Raw genomic sequence first — 19,319 nt, 5'->3', positions numbered from 1 at the left:
TATGCTCCACAAGGCAGTGACTTGTTTTCCAATGTACTCTAAGCACCAAAACAGTACCTGGGACATGATATGAGATCATTACTTCTAGAATGAACAAATAAGTTTCAGGTTGTTTAACAAATATGAAGAAATAGTCAATGAGGTTTAATAAATATTAAATATGACCAAAATGTGCATGATGTGCTCTTACACAGAGCTTACCATACCAGATAAAATAAGCAATTCAATGATTTCTGCATCTCCAAGATAGGCAGCAGCATGCAGTGGAGTTCTCTTTTCATTGTCCTGTGATAAGAAGGAAAGATGGAACATAAATTTTAATATAAAGTTAATTTTAATATACTTTAAATGAAGAAAAGCCATTATTAACTACAGCTCACTACTTCCACAACTCCAGTGTAGTCTGCAAGTCCCATTATCAGAGTATTCCTTTGCAAGGAGAAGAAAAGCCTAAAAAATATATTTTGGCCTTAAAAGAATGGTATAAAATGCAGCAAAGAATAAAAGAAAAATCTAAGATGACAAAGAAATAACTTAAGACTTTCTTTGAATAAAGATGCCTATGCTGCTTGTATACACAAGAAAATTTCCTTTACTTCATACTACTCTCCCACCCCCCCAATATATTTCCACAATTTTACATAGTTTAGAATTGTTGATCTAACTAAGTAAAACAAACCCTAACAAACAAAAAAGTTTGCTTATCAAAATGTTTCCACAGGACTATAGTGGCAAAAATAGAAAATATCTCTGGGGATCTGAAATTACCCCTTAAAATAATCCTAAGCTTTTTCTTAAAGTTCCTGCCAATTTCATTTTTAGCTCTAAAATATATTCCTATCCTATGCATAGTCTTCTAAATCTTCCTCCAGGAAGAGAAGCTACATCTAAGTGCATGGCTGTGTGTACTTCCCCCCTCAAACAACAATGACCTCCAGGTTTGAGAAGCAAGATCTTAGAGTAATGTCACATTCAGGGATTCAATTCACATTACACTTCATCTAAAGTTACAACAGAGTGTTGCTGACTTGGCTGTATCTGAGAAAGCTATTCATTTAGAAATATTTAGTTTGAAATTTACATCCAATTTTTTAGATACTGGCTTTTGAGCCAGATTATTAGTTGTTTTCCATTATCCGTTTCCCCTTTGTCCATAGGAATAAAGTTTTACCTGGTTATTTACCCACCAGCAAGAGAATAGACTCCTAGCATGCCTTGAAGTTTTGTTACTTAGTGTGGACCAATGGTACGTGAGTGGAAGTAAAGGCACAACTTTCAGGTCATCTTCAACCTAAAAGACACCAATCCAGAGCTAGACTAAAACTTTCCCACTTCCCTCAGGCTAGAAGGCACATGTGCAACTGTACCGGCTTTGACCATGCAGAGGCAGGCCAACATCCTACAAGTCTGTTAAGCAAAACATACTGAATCATCTTGTAGAGCACACAGTTGCCCCACCAACACAGAGCTGGACCACTAACTTCTAGACTATTAAGAGAAATAAAATTCTTATTTAAATAGGTATTGTATTTTGGGGTCTCTTGTATTAAGATAACATTATAACTTTCAAGATTTAAAAAAATGAAAAATTTCACATCATAATAATTTTCCAGTTTGGCAACCAAAACCCCAATTACGCTAAGAAAAGATAGTTAGGCCAATGAGAATAAATTAGGAAAAAAACTGCTAGTCAAAAGAGGGGTTAAAAATATTCACAGGCAATTCTAAAAAGGTTTAGCTGTAGTATATAAAGGAATTAGAAAGATGTGTGTAACACAATTATAACTGGCTCTACATACGTTTCTTCATATAATTTTAATATATTTGTGATACTGGTTTTGTTCTTAAAATAGTTGGTATAGTGGTTATTAATGTTTTTAATAAGCTAAGAGTTCCTGTCTCTCTAACCCCAATTAATTTCCACAAGACCACGTTTTTTATTCCAATACATACCACATCAAACAAATGGTTTGCATAGAAATTACTGAACAAACTGTCATTGAAACAGCTAACACAGAACCACTAAAATATCAGGCTTTATTCAAAGCTGAGTCCTAACTTAGTCAATTTAATAAAAAGATCCTTGGCTTAAGGCTTTTCAGTGTTAATCACTAACACATCAAACTTCCCTAGTGTTTAAATATGAACAGACCCACTCAAATTGAGGAACACATCTAGTCCACAGTATAAACCACATACACAGCACACACAGAAAGTGAGTCATTTATGTGTGAGAGATGTCTGGAATTCTATGACTCAATGCCTTAAATCCTATTTATGTATTATTTTATGACTCATGAACTTTCTTTTTCCTTTAATTTGATTTGGAGAGAGGAAAAACTAAGGAATAAATTGGTTAATTTTAAAAGAAAAAATTTTACCTATCATATTTTACTTTACTACAATTAAATATTGAAAATCATGCAATAAAACATTTAAGATTCCCTTTAACAAAATTTATTAGAATGAAAAAATGACTATTCCCTTATACACATTGAATTCCACTTAAAGGAATTTTCTTTTTTAAGATAAAGGTATTGCTATGTGTGTGCAAGCAAAACTTAGGTATATTTATCGATCATATAGGAAGCAAAATGCCGAAAACAATTTCAATGTCCATCAATAAGGAAGTGGTTATTTAAAATTATGAAACACAAGCAGCTCTTAACCAACCTTCATTTAACTGAATCACATGATTAATCAATATTTTCTGTTTCCTGAGTAAAACTAATGGTGACTTTGGCACACCATGTGTTTTGACTAATAGACCACCACAACCAAGACCCTGCATGCTCGCTCCTACCACTGGGTATGTTTACCAAGGGTAAGACGTGTTTGTTACCACAACTGCTTGTGCCAACTGCACCTGCAATCATTTACGTAATTTTTAAAAATATTATTTAAACTGATGAAATAGGAATGAAAAAAGAAAATTGTTTCTATGATCACTAGGTTGAATACTATATAAAGACTCAATAAAGGCAAGCTACGAAAAAAAGTACTGTTGAATTGGGTGTGGCCAAGACAATTGAAACACTAAGGCAAACAGTTAAGATATTGAGAAGTTTTTGCCCTCAGTTTGATTCTTAAGTATCTAAATTCTCACATCACTTAAAGAAACCCAAAATGGGAATTACAGATAACGCACTGTGGGTATGGTCTATGCAAGGAAGGTAACATTGAACTGTCAGTGGACTCCAAAAAGCCTTGGCCCAGTATTTCTTTTAATGTCTGGAAAATACACATTGTTGCAGCAAAATGCTTAAAGATCATTTAAAATGCTTCCTTCTGTCAGACTTAGATCAGCTTATCACTACCAGTTATGAACATTTTTCAGATGAGAGGTCTTTGAGTTGCACATCCACATAGTGAAATATGATGTAAGGGCTCTGAATCCAATTCCAAAGTTGGGGGGGGTGGGGCGGGTTTCCCCACACATTCAAGCAATGCTCCAACACCAGCTGGTCGTCCTACAACTCAACACAAATCTGACACCACCTACCAGGGGACAGCATCAGGTGCCACAAGTTAAGGGTTCAGTCCTACAAGACGGGGGCCCCACCCCACCTCAGAGGTAAACAGCAAGCCCAGGTTGTTACTGGTCCTCTGACTGACTGGCTACAAATCCAGGTTCCCCGGACCGCCTCCTTGGGTTTGATTAATTTGCTAGAGTGGCTCACAGGACCCAGGAAAGCAGTTTACTCACTAGATTACCAGTTTATTACAGAGGATATTGGAGGATATGAATCAACAGTCAGATGAAGAGAAACACAGGGCGGGATCCCAAACAAAGGAGCTTCCATCCTCACAGAGTGTGGGACCTGACACGGTGGAACGTGTAAGCATTTCTGGGTCACCAACCCGGAAGCTCCCTGAACCCCCTCCTTTTGGGTTTTTATGAGGTCCCACTACACAGGTATGTTTGATTAAATCACTGACCTCTGGCAACTGAACTCAATCTCTAGCCCTTCTTCTCTCCGCAGAGATCAGGGGGTGGGACTAAAAGTTCTAACCCTCTAATCACGTGGTTGACTCCAAAGGCAAGGGCTCCCACCCTTAGGGGCTTTCCGAAAGTCATCTCATCACCATAAAAAAAGGCACCGTTGCTCTCCTCACAGGAAATGTCAAGGGTTTTTCTATGCTAGAAACAAAGACCAAACATATATATATATTTCCTATTACAAATCATAATAATGGGTGGGCCAAAAAGTGCCTTTTTTAAGTGGTTTTTTAAGTAAAAATAAAAGACACTTTTTCATTTTCACCAAGAACTTTATTGAACAATGATTCACCCTTCTCTTCAACTACCTTCTGCCATTTTTCAGGCAACTTTGTAATTCCATCTTCCCAAAACTTTTTATCTTTTTGACCAAAGAACTGTCCAGGTGCCTTTTACAGTCTTCCAGGGAATTGAAATTTTTTCCATTAAGAGAATTTGGTAAACACCGAAATAAATGGAAATCGGAAGGTGCAATGTCTGGTGAATATGGTGGATGAATCAGAACTTCCCAGCCAAGCTGTAACAGTTTTTGCCTGGTCATCAAAGAAACGTGCGGTCTTGCGGTATCCTGATGGAAGATTATGCGTTTTCTGTTGACTAATTCTGGATGCTTTTCGTCGAGTGCTGCTTTCAGCTGGTCTAATTGGGAGCAGTGCTTGTTGGAATTAATCGTTTGGTTTTCCGGAAGGAGCTCATAATAGAGGACTCCCTTCCAATCCCACCCTATACACATCACCTTCTTTGGATGAAGACCGGCCTTTGGTGTGGTTGGTGGTGGTTCATTTCACTTGCCCCACAATCTCTTCCGTTCCACATTGTTGTACGGTACCCGCTTTTCATCGCCCATCACAGTTTGTTTTAAAAATGGAATGTTTTCATTACGTTTCAGTAGAGAATCGCATACGGAAATATGGTCAAGAAGGTTTTTTTCACCTAACTTAAGTGGAACCCAAGCATCAAAGCGATTCACACAACCAAGCTGGTGCAAATGATGATTTCAACGCTTGGTTTGGATATTCTGAGTATGTTGGCTATCTCCCACGTGGTATAATGTTGATTGTTCTCAATTATTGTTTCGATTTGATCGCTATCAACTTCAACTGGTCTACCCGACTATGGAGCATCATGTCACAGCACCTTCTCCATACCCTGCACAAATCTCTTCATGCATTTCAGTTGCGGTTTTACATTTCTTGAAATAATAAAGTGTAATATGCTGAAAATGTTGCTTTCTTTCTTCCATCTTCAATATTAAAATGGCTACACAAAAATTCATCAATTTTGCTAAGCCTTTTTTTGAATGCACGCTGATATGACAGCTGTCACATACAATCTCACGAAACTGTTTTGAATGAAGTTAAAGGCAACTAAGTGCTACTAGAGCCATCTTACGGAAAAAACCAAACGAACCTTTTGGCCAACCCAATATCGCACTATGCTTTCAATTTAAAATAACAAGCAGACCCCCATGTTCCTTATCAATGGAACATCTCTAAAGCACACTGTTAAATGAAAAACGCAGCCTCGAAACAATTATATGCTAAAGGTTCTACACACTCCTAGGATTGAATATGCATAAAACATCTTCGGAAGGATACTCAAGGATATCTTGTATACTCAAGATACAGTGATTGCCTCTGGGTAAAGAACGCTGACACTAGAGTCTGAAGTGTGAGACAGTTATTCTTCACCATTTGTGGCCTTTGGTACCGTATGGAGTTATTACCATGTACATGTTTCAAAAAGTAAAATAAAAAAATTAAAAATAACATTTCAATCAGCTGAAAAGCATTTCAGTAATTTCCCATACCAGGCATTTCACAAGTCCAGGTGCCCATTAAAAAAAGAAAATGTTTCTTAGATATTAAGTCGGTTTTTAAAGAAACCATATCTCCATGTTGTATTCTAAAACAATCCCAACTAGAATTATGAAATACACACAACAGACTCAAACAAAAAATTTAACTCATTTGATCACACAGCTTTTGATTATATCCACTGAAATAAATATTTTTCTTACAGTTCTTATGTGGTGCTCTGAAAAGATATTTTGTGCATATGATTAGGACTACAAAAAATTATTCACCCTCCCCAAATAAAAGCAAACTGAAAAATAGCTTTAGTGCTTATAAGTGATTATCCTGAAAGATGGGAAAAGGACACATATTAAAGGAGACCAGTGATTGCTAACCACTTTGGGGTTGGGCCACAGGCTAATGGTAGACTGGTGCATTACACACAAGTGATTGGAACATGAGGGAGTTCGTTTGTGGTGATGCAATAGCTCTGCATCTTGAACATGTTGGCGGTTATACAAATCTACACATATGACAAAATGTCAAAGAATTACACACAAAGATGTTACCATCACTCCTCTCCTCCTCCCCCATATGAGTGCATGCAAAAACTGGTGAAACCCAAGAAAGGAATGTGGTCTAATTAGTTGTACTATGCCAGTATCAACTTCCTGTTTTTGATAATGCACTGTAAGATGTCATCATAGGAGGAATCTGGTTGATAGAAACACAAGACCCTCTCTGTACCATTTCTGTAATTCTGGAGTATCTATAATTTCTTCAAAATAAAGTTTTTAAAAAGTGTTCAGAAACATCCTGAATTATACTTTAGTTTTTATGTTGTACTACGGCGAACTCCAGAAACAGTAAGCAAAACACAGGCAAGCAAGGTTAGACAACCTAGGGAATGAGTCTGTGAGAAAGAAGGGAATCTATGGTATATCCCAAGCATAGCCCAGGAAAAGCGTTATTAGATCTAACAGGAAGTGCCTTACGTCAAACCTGGGAACTCAAACTGCACTTACACATTCTCAACATTTTCTGTGGAAGCTTTAACTTAAAGCAGATTTTAGGATCAGGTTGGAATAAGAGGAAGCCTATAAGGTAGGAAAACAGAGAAGTGAAAAGTTAGAAATGATAAACTGAAAGAGACAGAACATCTGTACAAGAAGAAATGCTTAGAGAGTCTAAGAATTCATCTATGTATATGGATTCAACTACAGCCTTCACAACAATGACTCAATTCCGCAATTCTGCCCTACTCCAGGTACTGAAGCATTCGTGTATATTAGCTGTAACCAGGAAGAATAGTAACACCAACATCACAGAGCTTGCTTTATGCTACGACTACTCCAAGCACTTTACCTCACAAGGTTAAGGAAGTGAATACATATAAGGAAATCAAGTCACAGAAAAGTTTAAGGAATTTACTCAAGATCATGTGGAATTGGCAGAATCAGGATGGAAGCACAGGCAGTTGAGCTCCAGGTGTGTGATGTTAACTTATTATACAGACTATTTACAAGGCTCCACTATCTATTTAACCGCTGTCTGCTTAAAACTAATCACTCTCCCTCAAAACATTCTGTGGCCTGACTTCACTTATTCTTATCAATTTCTTATCATAATTTTCTAAGTAGGTTTTTTTCTTTTCTCTATTTTTCCCATTTACTTTCCCATAATGGTCACTCTCTTTTCTGTCCCATCATTTTTACTTTTTCTTTTATTTCTACTGCTATCAGACTGAAACTTCCCTGTTGAGTATCTGGGTATCATCTTTCAATGCTCAGCTTCTGGTCCATAGAACTCAGCTGAACTTAGCTAGGATTTATCAGATCCACTCTTGTCTTGACCCCTTCATAAAGTAAGTTATGATGGCTGGTTGTCCTCAACACCCTGCACTCAGAGAAGCCCCACGGTGAACCTTGGCCTTGGGGATATAGTTCTGTAGGGTGCTGGTGGATGTCTGAGATGCTTCAAATAAGAGAACCCTAGCTTACTTTGGCATGGAAGTGACACTCTGTACACTTACAGCTATCTGGAAAAATCCTTAGATTGTGCTTTTAGTTTTTATTTTTAAATTCACTACTATTGGGACTTCCCTGGTGGTTCAGTGGCTAAGACTCTGAGCTCCCAATGCAGGGGGCCCGGGTTCGATCCCTGGTCAGGGAACTAGATCCCACGTGCCGCAACTAAAGAGCCCCCACGCCACAACGAAGATCCTATGTGCTACAACTAAGACCCGGTGCATCCAAAAAAAAAAAAAAAAAAAAAAAATTCACTACTATCCTCCAAACTTATCCTCTCATCCTCAAATCACAGAGAGCCAACTGGTTTATGTGCTAGCAGATCAAACTTGAAGGCAATTTCACATTCGTTAAATCAAAAGCTCAATCACTTTTAGTGGCTGACATCATCACCAATCAACTCCACTCTCCCTCGTTAACCTGATGTTCAAAAGTACTAACCTATAGCTGAAACCAGTTAATCTCTACTAATAGAATGAATAATAGCACATTTTCATCTTTCACCTTTCTTCCCTTTACCCAGAATGCCTTTCCCCTTCCCAAATCCCTTCTACTCTTCATGGTCCAGCTCAAATTTCATCTCCATCACAAAGTCTTCGGGAGCATGTCAGTACACTGGGGTCTCTCTATCCTGTGCTTCTATTACAACATTATCATTTGTACCATACAGGTGGCATTCTTGTTATTGCTCAACTTTGGGCTTATGTCATGGTTTCATAATTAGGTAATAAGTATCTGGAGGAAGCAAAGTGTCAATTTTATACCCACATAGCACCTGGCTTAAAGTTACATACCACACAGGCACTACAGAGGTTTAAACAAATTTAAATGTTAATGAAGAAAACCCGCCATGAATCAATAATATTCTAATGTACTGTATAGCTTGTAGAAGACTCCTATATTGATTTTGGGGTCCAAGAACACAGTACATTCTAGAATAGCCTCTGACAGACAACTACCCAAAACTCTGGGTACAGACAACTATACATAAATGAATTAAAAACCAGTTGTAAAATGTTTGCTATGATTCTTTCCCAAGGAATACTTTGAGAACCTCTGTGGAACCTTAAAGTTCCAGATTATAACGTGAAAAATCACCTGCATTTAGCAGAGGAATGTAACTTTAAGTAAAAAGTATTTCGGGGACTTCCCTGGTGGTCCAGTGGTAAAGAATCCACCTTCCAATGCAGGGGACGCGGGTTCAATCCCTGGTCAGGGAACTAAGATCCCACATGCCACGGGGCAACTAAAGCCCGCGCTCCACAACTACTGAGCTTGTGTGCCTCAACCAGAGAGCCGGCGTGCCACAAACTACAGAGCCCATGTACCACAACTACACAAGGGAAAACCCACATGCCACAACTAGAGAGAAGCCTGTGCCACAACAAAGAGTCTGTGCCCAGTGAAGGATCCCGCATGCTGCAACTAAGACCCCACACAGCCAAAAATAAAATAAATAAAATAATAAATAAATAAAAAATTTTAAAGTATTTTGACTAGTAAACAGTCTCTGTTTCTCTCACTGTCCTTAAGAGTTACTACTTATTGAACACATACCTTAGATGGCATTACTGGGTGCAAGCAAAAGAAATCTAAATTGAACCAATTTAGGTAAAATGGACTTATCAGAAGGACATCAGAATACCTCATGGAACTGAGCACCAACAACTACAACTTAGGTCAGGAAGGCATGTGGCAAGGCCACAAGAGCACGTGAAACATTCAGGACTCTGTCTACTTCTCAGTTTCTTCAGCATCAGCTGCTTTTCTTTGCCTTTGCCAGCAACACTTTTCCTCACATTAGGAAACAAAGCATTAGAGATCCCGGGATTTACTTTTAAAACTTCAGCAGACCAAAGAGAAGTCTTTTAATTCTAAACCTCAGAACAGTATTCTGATCGACTCAACTTTGCTTAGTTGCTCACCTGTGTACAAATCAAGTGAGAACAGCTGAAGAAGTCAGGTTTTATTAACACAGCAGTTCCTACAGTAACCATGTGGAATGAGGAGTTTCTCAGAAAAGGAGTGCAACCCACAGATCTTTATTTTGCGGTAGGCACTGCATAAAGCACTTGACACATCTGTTTTACTTTGCAAAATTACTGTACGGTTGAGCATGCATTATTCTTAATAGATGAGGAAATTGCTTTCAAACTCAGGTTCTTCACCAAAACGCTATACTGACAACTGACCAATTAAAAGTATTTATCAAAGCTTGGCCAGTTGTGGCTTCTCCTGGGAATCTTGAAAAAAAGCAAAACTGCAGCAAGTACACTGCTTAGCTATTTGGGCTAGAGGCTGAGCTTCCCCACACTTAAGGATACTCAAATCTAGCTTATTCCTTCCACGCACAGAACAGAACTATCATTAGCCTATAAACGATGCCCCTCTATATTCCCTTTCTGTATTCACACAGGAAGCAAAAGGAATGGCTGAGGAATAATTGGGTAATAAGCATGCTCTCTCTCCTTCCACTGCTTTAGAAAAGCTGCACTAGCCAGAGATCCAGGATTGTATATACAGTTGAGCCTTGAACAACATGGGTTTGAACTGCGTGGGTCCATGTATATGCCGATTTTTTTCAATAAATATATTGGGAAAAATTTTGGAAAACTGTGACAATTTGAAAAACTAGCAGATGAACCATGTAGTCTACATATACTGAAAAAACTAAGAAAAAGTTAGGTATGTCATGAATGCATAAAATATATGTACATACTAGTCTATTCTTACTCAGGCACATAAGGTGAGTGATATTTAATATAAATGATGTTAGTTTTTTACTGTTTTATAACTTTGCTTTCAAAGAATTAAATTACCATACAGTATCCCCTCCCTCTCCCCTCCCACCCCGCCTTGTAATTGGAGAAATTGCGTTATCAGCCTATCAACACAGGTAAATGGTTTTTATAATGATTCATTCATTAGTGTACAAGCTAAGCTACCGGGAAACAACTGATTACACCAGGCTACCATAAAGCAACCATATTGTTGCTGCTTCAGTATCAATGCATGAATTGTTATACCTGTAAATAAGTATGAATTTCTTTTTCATATTATCTTTTCTTTTTTTGATGTCTAGTATTAGTAATACATATAACATCTAGTGTTTTGTATCATTATAAGACAATACTGATGTAGGTAGTAAGAGAGATGATTCATCTTATAAACAGATGATGTAAACTTACAATACTGATAAATACAGTAAAGTACTGTAAATGTATTTTCTCTTCCTATGATTTTCTTTTCTTTTTTAAAATAAATTTATTTATTTATTTATTTTTGGTTGTGTTGGGTCTTCATTGCTGCGCACAGGCTTTCTCTAGTTGTAGTGAGCGGGGGCTACTCTTCGTTGCAGTGTGCGGGCTTCTCATTGCACTGGCTTCTTTTGTTGCAGAGCACAGGCTCTAGGCCTGCGGACTTCAGTAGTTGTGGCACGCAGGATCAGTAGTTGTGGCTCACGGGCTCTAGAACACAGGCTCAGTAGTTGTGGCACACCGGCTTAGTTGCTCTACAGCATGTGGGATCATCCTGGACCAGGGATCGAACCCATGGCCCCTGCACTGGCAGGCAGATTCTTAACCACTGTGCCACCAGGGAAGTCCCCCTATGATTTTCTTAATAACATTCCTTTTTTCTAGTTTACTATAATACAGTATATAATAAAAATAACATATATTATCTGTGTTAATCGACTGTTCTTATTATCGGTAAGGGTTCTGGTCAACAGCAGGCTATCAGTATTAAGTTTTAGGTGAGTCAAAAATTATACATGGATTTTCAGCTGCATGGGTTGCGTGGGGTGTTGGTGCCCCTTATCCCCACATTGTTCAAGGGTGAACTGTATTTAAGTACCAGGGACAGTGCATAGGTATAAATGTCTACACTCTAAAAACTTCTAAAAACACTTAAGAAAATGTATACCCAGCAATTCACTAATTAGTATACAACAATAGTCAGCTATATTCAAAATAATATAATGACCTAATTGTGCTGGTTAAACTAAAAAGCCAAAACAAAAACATTTCATCTCAAATAATACACCTTACACATGGCAAGGGATGCTTTACAAATCCTAATCTTCAGTACAACAAATGCAATCCAAACCTTAAAAAGTTCAGAGCAATAAAATGAATGCTCAATAAATATTTGCTGGCTTGAATTTATCAAACTCATAGGCAAAACTTGTAAGACAGATAAAAATTAAAGAGTAGCACAAATCAAAACCTAAAGGAACTTGACATGTTTAGCTTTTGACAGTAACAATCACTCTGGACGACAGTAGACAAGAAGATTTTACATGACCTCTCAATCATCCTTGTAAAAGGACACAGTCATGAATATACTGTAGGGAAGTTGGGGAAGGGGGAAAGGAAGGTAGAGAAGAGGGAGAAATTTTATTCCCTTAGTTCAATATGATATTAATGAGATGTTAAAAGCAGCACCATCTTTTAGGACAAACAATGTTTACACTTAGTTCTTTAACTGTATCCTATGTTATTTTTCAAGTACAGAAAAACACCAATTAAAAATGGCTTTAAAATAAAGAAGATCTACTCTCATAAAGGGTAGGGACAAAGCTGGTTGATCCAGCAGCTCAATGACATCATCCAGATGTCTCTCAGAAATGCTACCTTTCCACTGTGCCTCCAACTACAACTATATGTTATAACCAGCGTAAAGGCTCATCTCAAGCTAGTTCACCCCAAACAACATCTGGCAACAGGAGAGAAGCCATCTTTTCCTGTGTATCTATTTTAATTAATTAGTTAATTAATGAAATTTTAAAAGAGCAGCTTTAGGTTCACAGCAAAACTGAGGGTATAGAGACTTCTCATATACCTTCTACCTCCACACATGCACAGCCCCCACCCAGCATTACCAACACTCCCCAACAGAGTGATACATTTGCTACACTAATGAACCTACATCAACGCATCATAATCACTCAAAGTCCAGAACCTTAGGGTTCACTCTTGGTGTTGTAAATTCTATGGGTTTGGACAAATGTTTAATGACATATATCCATCATTATGGTATCAGAGTATCTTCACTGCCGAAAAAATCCTATGTGCTCTGCCTATTCATTCCCACCCCCCACCAACCCCTATTTATTTATTTGCTTATTTATTTGCATATTCATTCATTCATGCGTTCATTTAGCTGCGGCACGTGGGATCTTAGTTCCCTGACCAGGGATCGAACCCTCGCCCCCTGCAGTGGAAGCGTGGAGTCTTAACCACTGGACCACCAGGGAAGTCCCAACCCCTCATATTTATACTGTCTCCAAAGTTTTAACTTTTCCAGAATGTCATATAGTTGGAATCACACAGTATGTAGCCTTTTCAGATTGGCTTCTTCCACTACGTAGTATGCATTTAAGGTTTCTCCATGTCTTTTTTTTTTTTAGATCAGAATTTATTTATTTATTTATTCATTTGGCTGTGCCAGGTCTTAGTTGTGGCACGCAAGATCTTCACTGCACCATGCGGGATCTTTAGTTGCATCATGTAGAATCTTTAGTTGCGGCACGTGGGATCTTCTTTTTAGTTGCAGCGTACGGGATCTTTAGTTGCAGCACGCAGGATCTAGTTCTCTGACCAGGGATCGAACCCGGGCCCCCTGCACTGGGAGCACGGAGTCTTAACCACTGGACCACCAGGGAAGTCCCTCTCCATGTCTTTTCATGGCTTGATAGCTCATTTCTTTTTAGTGCTGTATAATATTCGATTATCTGGATGCACCACAGTTTATTTATCCATTCACCTACTGAAGGACTTCTTGGTTGCTTCCAAGTTTTAGAACTTAGGAATGAGGCAGCTATAAACATCCACGTGCAGGTATTTGTGTGGACATAAGTTTTCAACTCATTTGGGTAAATATGATGACTGGACCATATGCTAAGAGCATGCTTAGTTTTTCATGAAACTGCCAAACTGTTTTCTGAAGTGGCTGTACCACGCTGCATTCCAACCAACAATGAATAAGAGTTCCCACTGCTCCACATCCTCACCAGGAGGTTCTTTGGTCAATTCTTTTAGATTTTCTACCTAGATGATGACGACATCTTCCTTCTCAATCTGTATACCATTTATTTCCTTTCCCAGTATTTTTGCATTAGCTAGAACTTCCAGAATGATGCTGAGAAGCAGTTGTAAAAAAGAACACTCTTGTCTTATACCCAGTCTTAGTGGGAAAGCTTTGAGTTTCTCACCATTAAAATATAATGTTAAGCTGTAGGTTTTTTGTAGATATTCTTTATCAAGTTGAGGTAGTTCCCCCTTTATTCCTAGTTTATGGAGAGAATTTATCATGAAGGGTGTTTGATTTTGCCAAATGCTTCTCCTGCATCTATTGATATGATCTTGTGGTTTCTTTTTTAGCTTGTTGATATGATAGATTACATGAACTGATTTTCAAAGGTTGAAGCAGCTTTGCATATCTGGCATAAATCCCAGCCGGCCATGGTGTATAGAATTCTTCTTACACATTGTTGGATTCGATATGCTAATACTTTGTTAGAAATATTTGCATCTATGTTCAAGAGAGATATTGGTCTGTAGTTTTCTTTTCTTGTAATGTCTTTGTCTGGTTTTCCTGTTAGGGTAATGCTGGCCTCAAAGAATGAGTTAGGAAGTATTCCCTCTGATTCTATCCTTTGAAACAGATTGTAGAGAATTGGTATAATTTCTTCCTTAAGTGTTTGGTAGAATTCACCAGTGAATCCATCTGGGCCTGGTGTTATTTCAGAAGGTTATTAATTATTGATTCAATTTCTTAATAGATATAGGCTTATTTGGATTGTCTATTTCTTTTGTGAGTCTTGGCCCAAAAACATTTTTTAAGGAACTGGTCTATTTCATGTAGGTTGTCAAATTTGTGGGCATAGAGTTATTCACACTATTCCTTTATTATACTTTTAATGTCTATAGGACCCATAGTGATATCCCCTCTTTCATTTCTCGTATTAGTAATTTATGCCTCCTCTCCTTTTTTCTTAGCTCGTAGAGGCTTATCAATTTTATCAATCTTCTCAAAGAACCAGCTTTTGGTTTCACTGAAAAGAAAATCAATAGAGAAAAATCAATTTAATTGATTTCTGCTCTGTTTCTTTTCCTCTGCTTATGTTGGATTTAACTTGCTCTTCTTTTTCTATATAGTTTCCTAAGGTGAAACTTAGATTATTAATCTTCTTTTCTAATATATACATTCAATGATATAAATTTCCAGCTAAAGCAATGCTTTCATTGTATCCTACAAATTTGATAAGTTGTGTTTTCATTTTCACTTAGTAAAAAATATTTTAAATGTCACTTGAGATTTCGTCTGTGGCCCATAATTATTTAGAAGTTTGTTGTTTTAATCTGCACGTACTTGGGGGTTTTCCAGTTAACTTTCTGTTATTGATTTCTAGTTTAATTCCATTTTGGTCTAAGAGCAGACATTGCATAATTTCTCTTCTTTTAAATTTGTTGAAGAAAGTGTGTTTTCTGACCCAGAATGTATTCTATCATGGTAAATATTTCATGTGAACTTGAGAAGAATGTATATTCTGGAGTTGTTGGATGAAGTAGTCTACAGATGTCAACTATATCCAGCTGTTTGATGGAGCTATTGATTATGTCCTTACGGATTTTTCACCTACTTGATCTGTCCATTTTTGATAGAGGAGTGTTGGAGTCTCCAACTATAACAGTGGTTTCATATATTTTCCCCTGCAGTTCTATCAGTTTTTCCTTCACATAGTTTGATACTCTGTTGTTAGGTATATACACGGATCATTATGTCTTCCTGAAGAACTGACCCTTCTATTATTATATAATGCCCTTGTTTACCCCTGATAACTTTCCTTGCTCTGAGGTATGCTCTGTCTGAAATTTACATCACTACTCCTGCTTCCTTCTTCTTTTTTAATTGAAGTATAGTTGATGTACAATGTTGTGTTGATTTCCGCTGTACAGCAAAGTGATTCAGTTACTTACACAGAGACACACACACACATTCCTTTTTATTTCTTTTCCATTATGGTTTATCTCAGGATACTGAATATAGTTCCCTGTGCTATAAAGTGGCACCTTGTTGTTTATCCATTCTATACATAATAGTTTGCATCTGTTAATCCCAAACTCCCACTCCATCCTTCCTCCACTCTCCCTTCCCCCTTGGCAACCACAAGTCTGTTCTCCATGTCTGTGAGTCTGTTTCTGTTTCACAGATATGTTCATTTATGTCACATTTTAGATTCCACATATAAGTGATACCATACAGTATTTGTCTCTTTCTCACTTACATCACTTAGTATGATAATCTCCAGTTCTAGCCATGTTGCTGCAAATGGCATTATTTCATTCTTTTGTATGGCCGAGTAACATTCCATTGTATATATGTACCACATCTTCTTTATCCATTCTTCTGTCAATGGACATTTAGGTTGTGTCTGTGTCTTGGCTACTGTGAATAGTGCTGCTATGAACATAGGGGTGCATGTATCTTTTTTAATTATAGTTTTGTCTGGATATATGCCCAGGAGTGGGATTGCTGGATCATATGGTAATTCTAATTTTAGTTCTTTCTTTCTTTCTTTTTCTTTCTCTTTCTTTCTTTTTCTTTCTCTTTCTTTCTTTCTTTTCTTTCTTTCTTTCTTTCTTTCTTTCTCTCTTTCTTTCTCTCTTTCTTTCTCTCTCTTTCTCTCTCCTCCCTCTCCCTCTCCCTCTCCCTCTCTTTCTTTCTTTATGACTGTGTTGAGTCTTCGTTTCTGTGCGAGGGCCCTCTCCAGCTGCGGCAAGTGGGGACCACTCTTCATCGCGGTGCGCGGGCCTCTCACCATCGCGGCCTCTCTTGTTGCGGAGCACAGGCTCCAGACGCGCAGGCTCAGTAATTGTGGCCCACGGGCCCAGCCGCTCCGCGGCATGTGGGATCTTCCCAGACCAGGGCTCGAACCCGTGTCCCCTGCATTGGCAGGCAGACTCTCAACCACTGCGCCACCAGGGAAGCCCCTAATTTTAGTTTTTTGAGGAACCTCCATACTGTTTTCCATAGTGGCTGCACCAACTTACATTGCCACCAACAGTATATACTCCTGCTTTCTTTTGATTAGTGTTAGCATGATATTTTTTTCTTCATCCGTTTACTTTTATCTATATGTGTCTTTCTGTTTAAAGCAGGTTTCCTGTAAACGACATATAGTTGAGTCTTGTTTTTGGATCTCTGACAATTTCTTTTAACTGGTTCATTTAGAGCACTGACTACTGATATATTGGGCTGGCCAAAAAGTGCCTTCGGTTTTTTGGGGTTTTAAAAATTTATTTATTTTTCGCTGTGCTGGGTCTTCGTTGCTACGTGCGGGCTTTCTCTAGTTGCGGTGAGCGGGGGCTACTCATTGTGGTGGCTCTCTTGTTGTGAAGCACAGGCTCTAGGCGCGTGGGCCTCAGCAGTTGTGGCACGTGGGCTCAGTAGTTGTGGCTCGCGGCCTCTAGAGCACAGGCTCAGTAGTTGTGGCGCACAGGCTTAGTTGCTCCACGGCATGTGGAAATCTTCCTGGACCAGGGACCGAACCCCTGTCCCCTGCATTGGCATGAGGACTCTCAACCACTGCGCCACCAAGAAAGCCCCGTGTCTTCAGTTTTTAAGTAAAAATAAAAGACACATTTTTCATTTTCACCAAGAACTTTATTGAACAATGATTCACCCTTCTCCACTACCTTCTGCCATTTTTCAGGCAACTTCGTAATTCCATCTTCCCAAAACTTTTTATCTTTTTGACCAAAGAACTGTTCCAGGTACCTTTTACAATCTTCCAGGGAATTGAAATTTTTTCATTAAGAGAATTTGGTAAAGACCGAAATAAATGGAAATCGGAAGGTGCAATGTCTGGTGAATACGGTGGATGAATCAGAACTTCCCAGCCAAGCTGTAACAGCTTTTGCCTGGTCATCAAAGAAACGTGCGGTCTTGCGATATCCTGATGGAAGACTATGCGTTTTCCATTGACTAATTCTGTATGCTTTTCGTCAAGTGCTGCTTTCAGCTGGTCTAATTGGGAGCAGTACTTGTTGGAATTAATCGTTTGGTTTTCCAGAAGGAGCTCATAATAGAGGACTCCCTTCCAATCCCACCCTATACACATCACCTTCTTTGGATGAAGACCGGCCTTTGGTGTGGTTGGTGGTGGTTCATTTCACTTGCCCCACAATCTCTTCTGTTCCACATTATTGAACAGTATCCACTTTTCATCACCCGTCACAATGTTTTAAAAACGGAATGTTTTCATTAAATTTAAGTAGAGAATCACATGTAGAAATACGGTCAAGAAGGTTTTTTGCACTTAACTTACGTGGAACCCAAACATCAAAGCAATTCACATAACCAAGCTGGCGCAAATGATTTTCAACGCTTGATTTGGATATTTTGAGTATGTTGGCTATCTCCCGCATGGTATAACGCTGATTGTTCTCAATTAATGTCTCGATTTGATCACTATCAACTTCAACTGGTCTACCCGCCCATGGAGCATCGTCCAGCGAGAAATCTCCAGCACAAAACTTTGCAAACCACTTTTGACACGTTCGATCAGTCACAGCACCTTCTCCGTACACTGTACAAATCCTTTTGTGCATTTCAGTTGTGCTTTCACCTTTCTTTGAATAATAAAGCACAATATCCTGAAAATGTTGCTTTTTTCTTCCATCTTCAATATTAAAATGGCTACACAAAAATTCACCAATTTTGATGTCTTTTTTTAAATGCACACTGATATGACAGCTGTCACATACAATCTAACAAAATTGTTTTGAATGAAATTAAAGACAACTAAGTGCTACTAGAGCCATCTTATGGAAAAAACCAAACAAACCTTTTGGCCAACCCAATACTTTCTTTTTAAAAAAAAATTATTTATTTATTATTTTTGGCTGCACTGGGCGTTCGTTGCCGTGCGTGGGCTTTTTCTAGTTGCGGAGAGCGGGGCTACTCTTCATTGGTGCACGGGCTTCTCACTGTGATGGCTTCTCTTGTTGCAGAGCACGGGCTCTAGGCGCACGGGCTTCAGTAGTTGCAGCACGAGGGCTCAGTAGTTGTGGCTCGTGGGCTCTAGAGCGCAGGCTCAGTAGTTGTGGCGCACGGGCTTAGTTGCTCTGCGGCACATGGGATCTTCCCAGACCAGGGATCGAACCTGTGTCCCCTGCATTGGCAGGCGGGTTCTTAACCACTGCACCACCAGGGAAATCCTGTTTCCCTCATTCTTTATTCCTATTTTTATCTTCCACTCTTTTCCTGCCTTTTGTGGCTTTACTTGAGCATGGATTTAATATGAATCCATTTTCTCTCCATTCTTATTTAGCCTATCAGTTCTACTTAAAAAAAATTTTTTTAATGGTTGCCCTAGAGTTTACGGTATACATTTATAGCCAATCCATCTACTTTCAAATACCACTTCATGGGTACTGTCAGTTCTTATAATAACAAAATAACCCTAATTCCTCCATCCTGTCCCTTATC

General features: G+C 38.5%; 1 protein-coding gene and 1 long non-coding RNA gene across 8 annotated transcripts in view; one reads left to right on the top strand and one right to left on the bottom strand.

Annotated features, from left to right (window-relative positions):
- ANKRD28 (ankyrin repeat domain 28) overlaps positions 1–19,319 on the bottom strand; it is a 176,270-nt gene that overhangs the window by 71,489 nt on the left and 85,462 nt on the right. For all 7 annotated transcript variants that reach the window (XM_082459231.1, XM_082459232.1, XM_082459233.1 and 4 more), the window contains one exon: positions 207–285. In XM_082459231.1, coding sequence (XP_082315357.1) covers positions 207–285 — 79 coding nt within the window. The remainder of the gene's footprint in view (positions 1–206; positions 286–19,319) is intronic.
- LOC309659527 overlaps positions 1–19,319 on the top strand; it is a 381,336-nt gene that overhangs the window by 278,187 nt on the left and 83,830 nt on the right. The gene's annotated exons all lie outside the window — the stretch shown is intronic.

This window comes from Balaenoptera physalus, assembly GCF_965194825.1.
Source record: "Balaenoptera physalus genome assembly, chromosome: 4".
NCBI lineage: Eukaryota > Metazoa > Chordata > Mammalia > Artiodactyla > Balaenopteridae > Balaenoptera > Balaenoptera physalus.
Note: the sequence above shows the minus strand (reverse complement) of the source record. Positions and strands in the feature narration are given on the sequence as shown.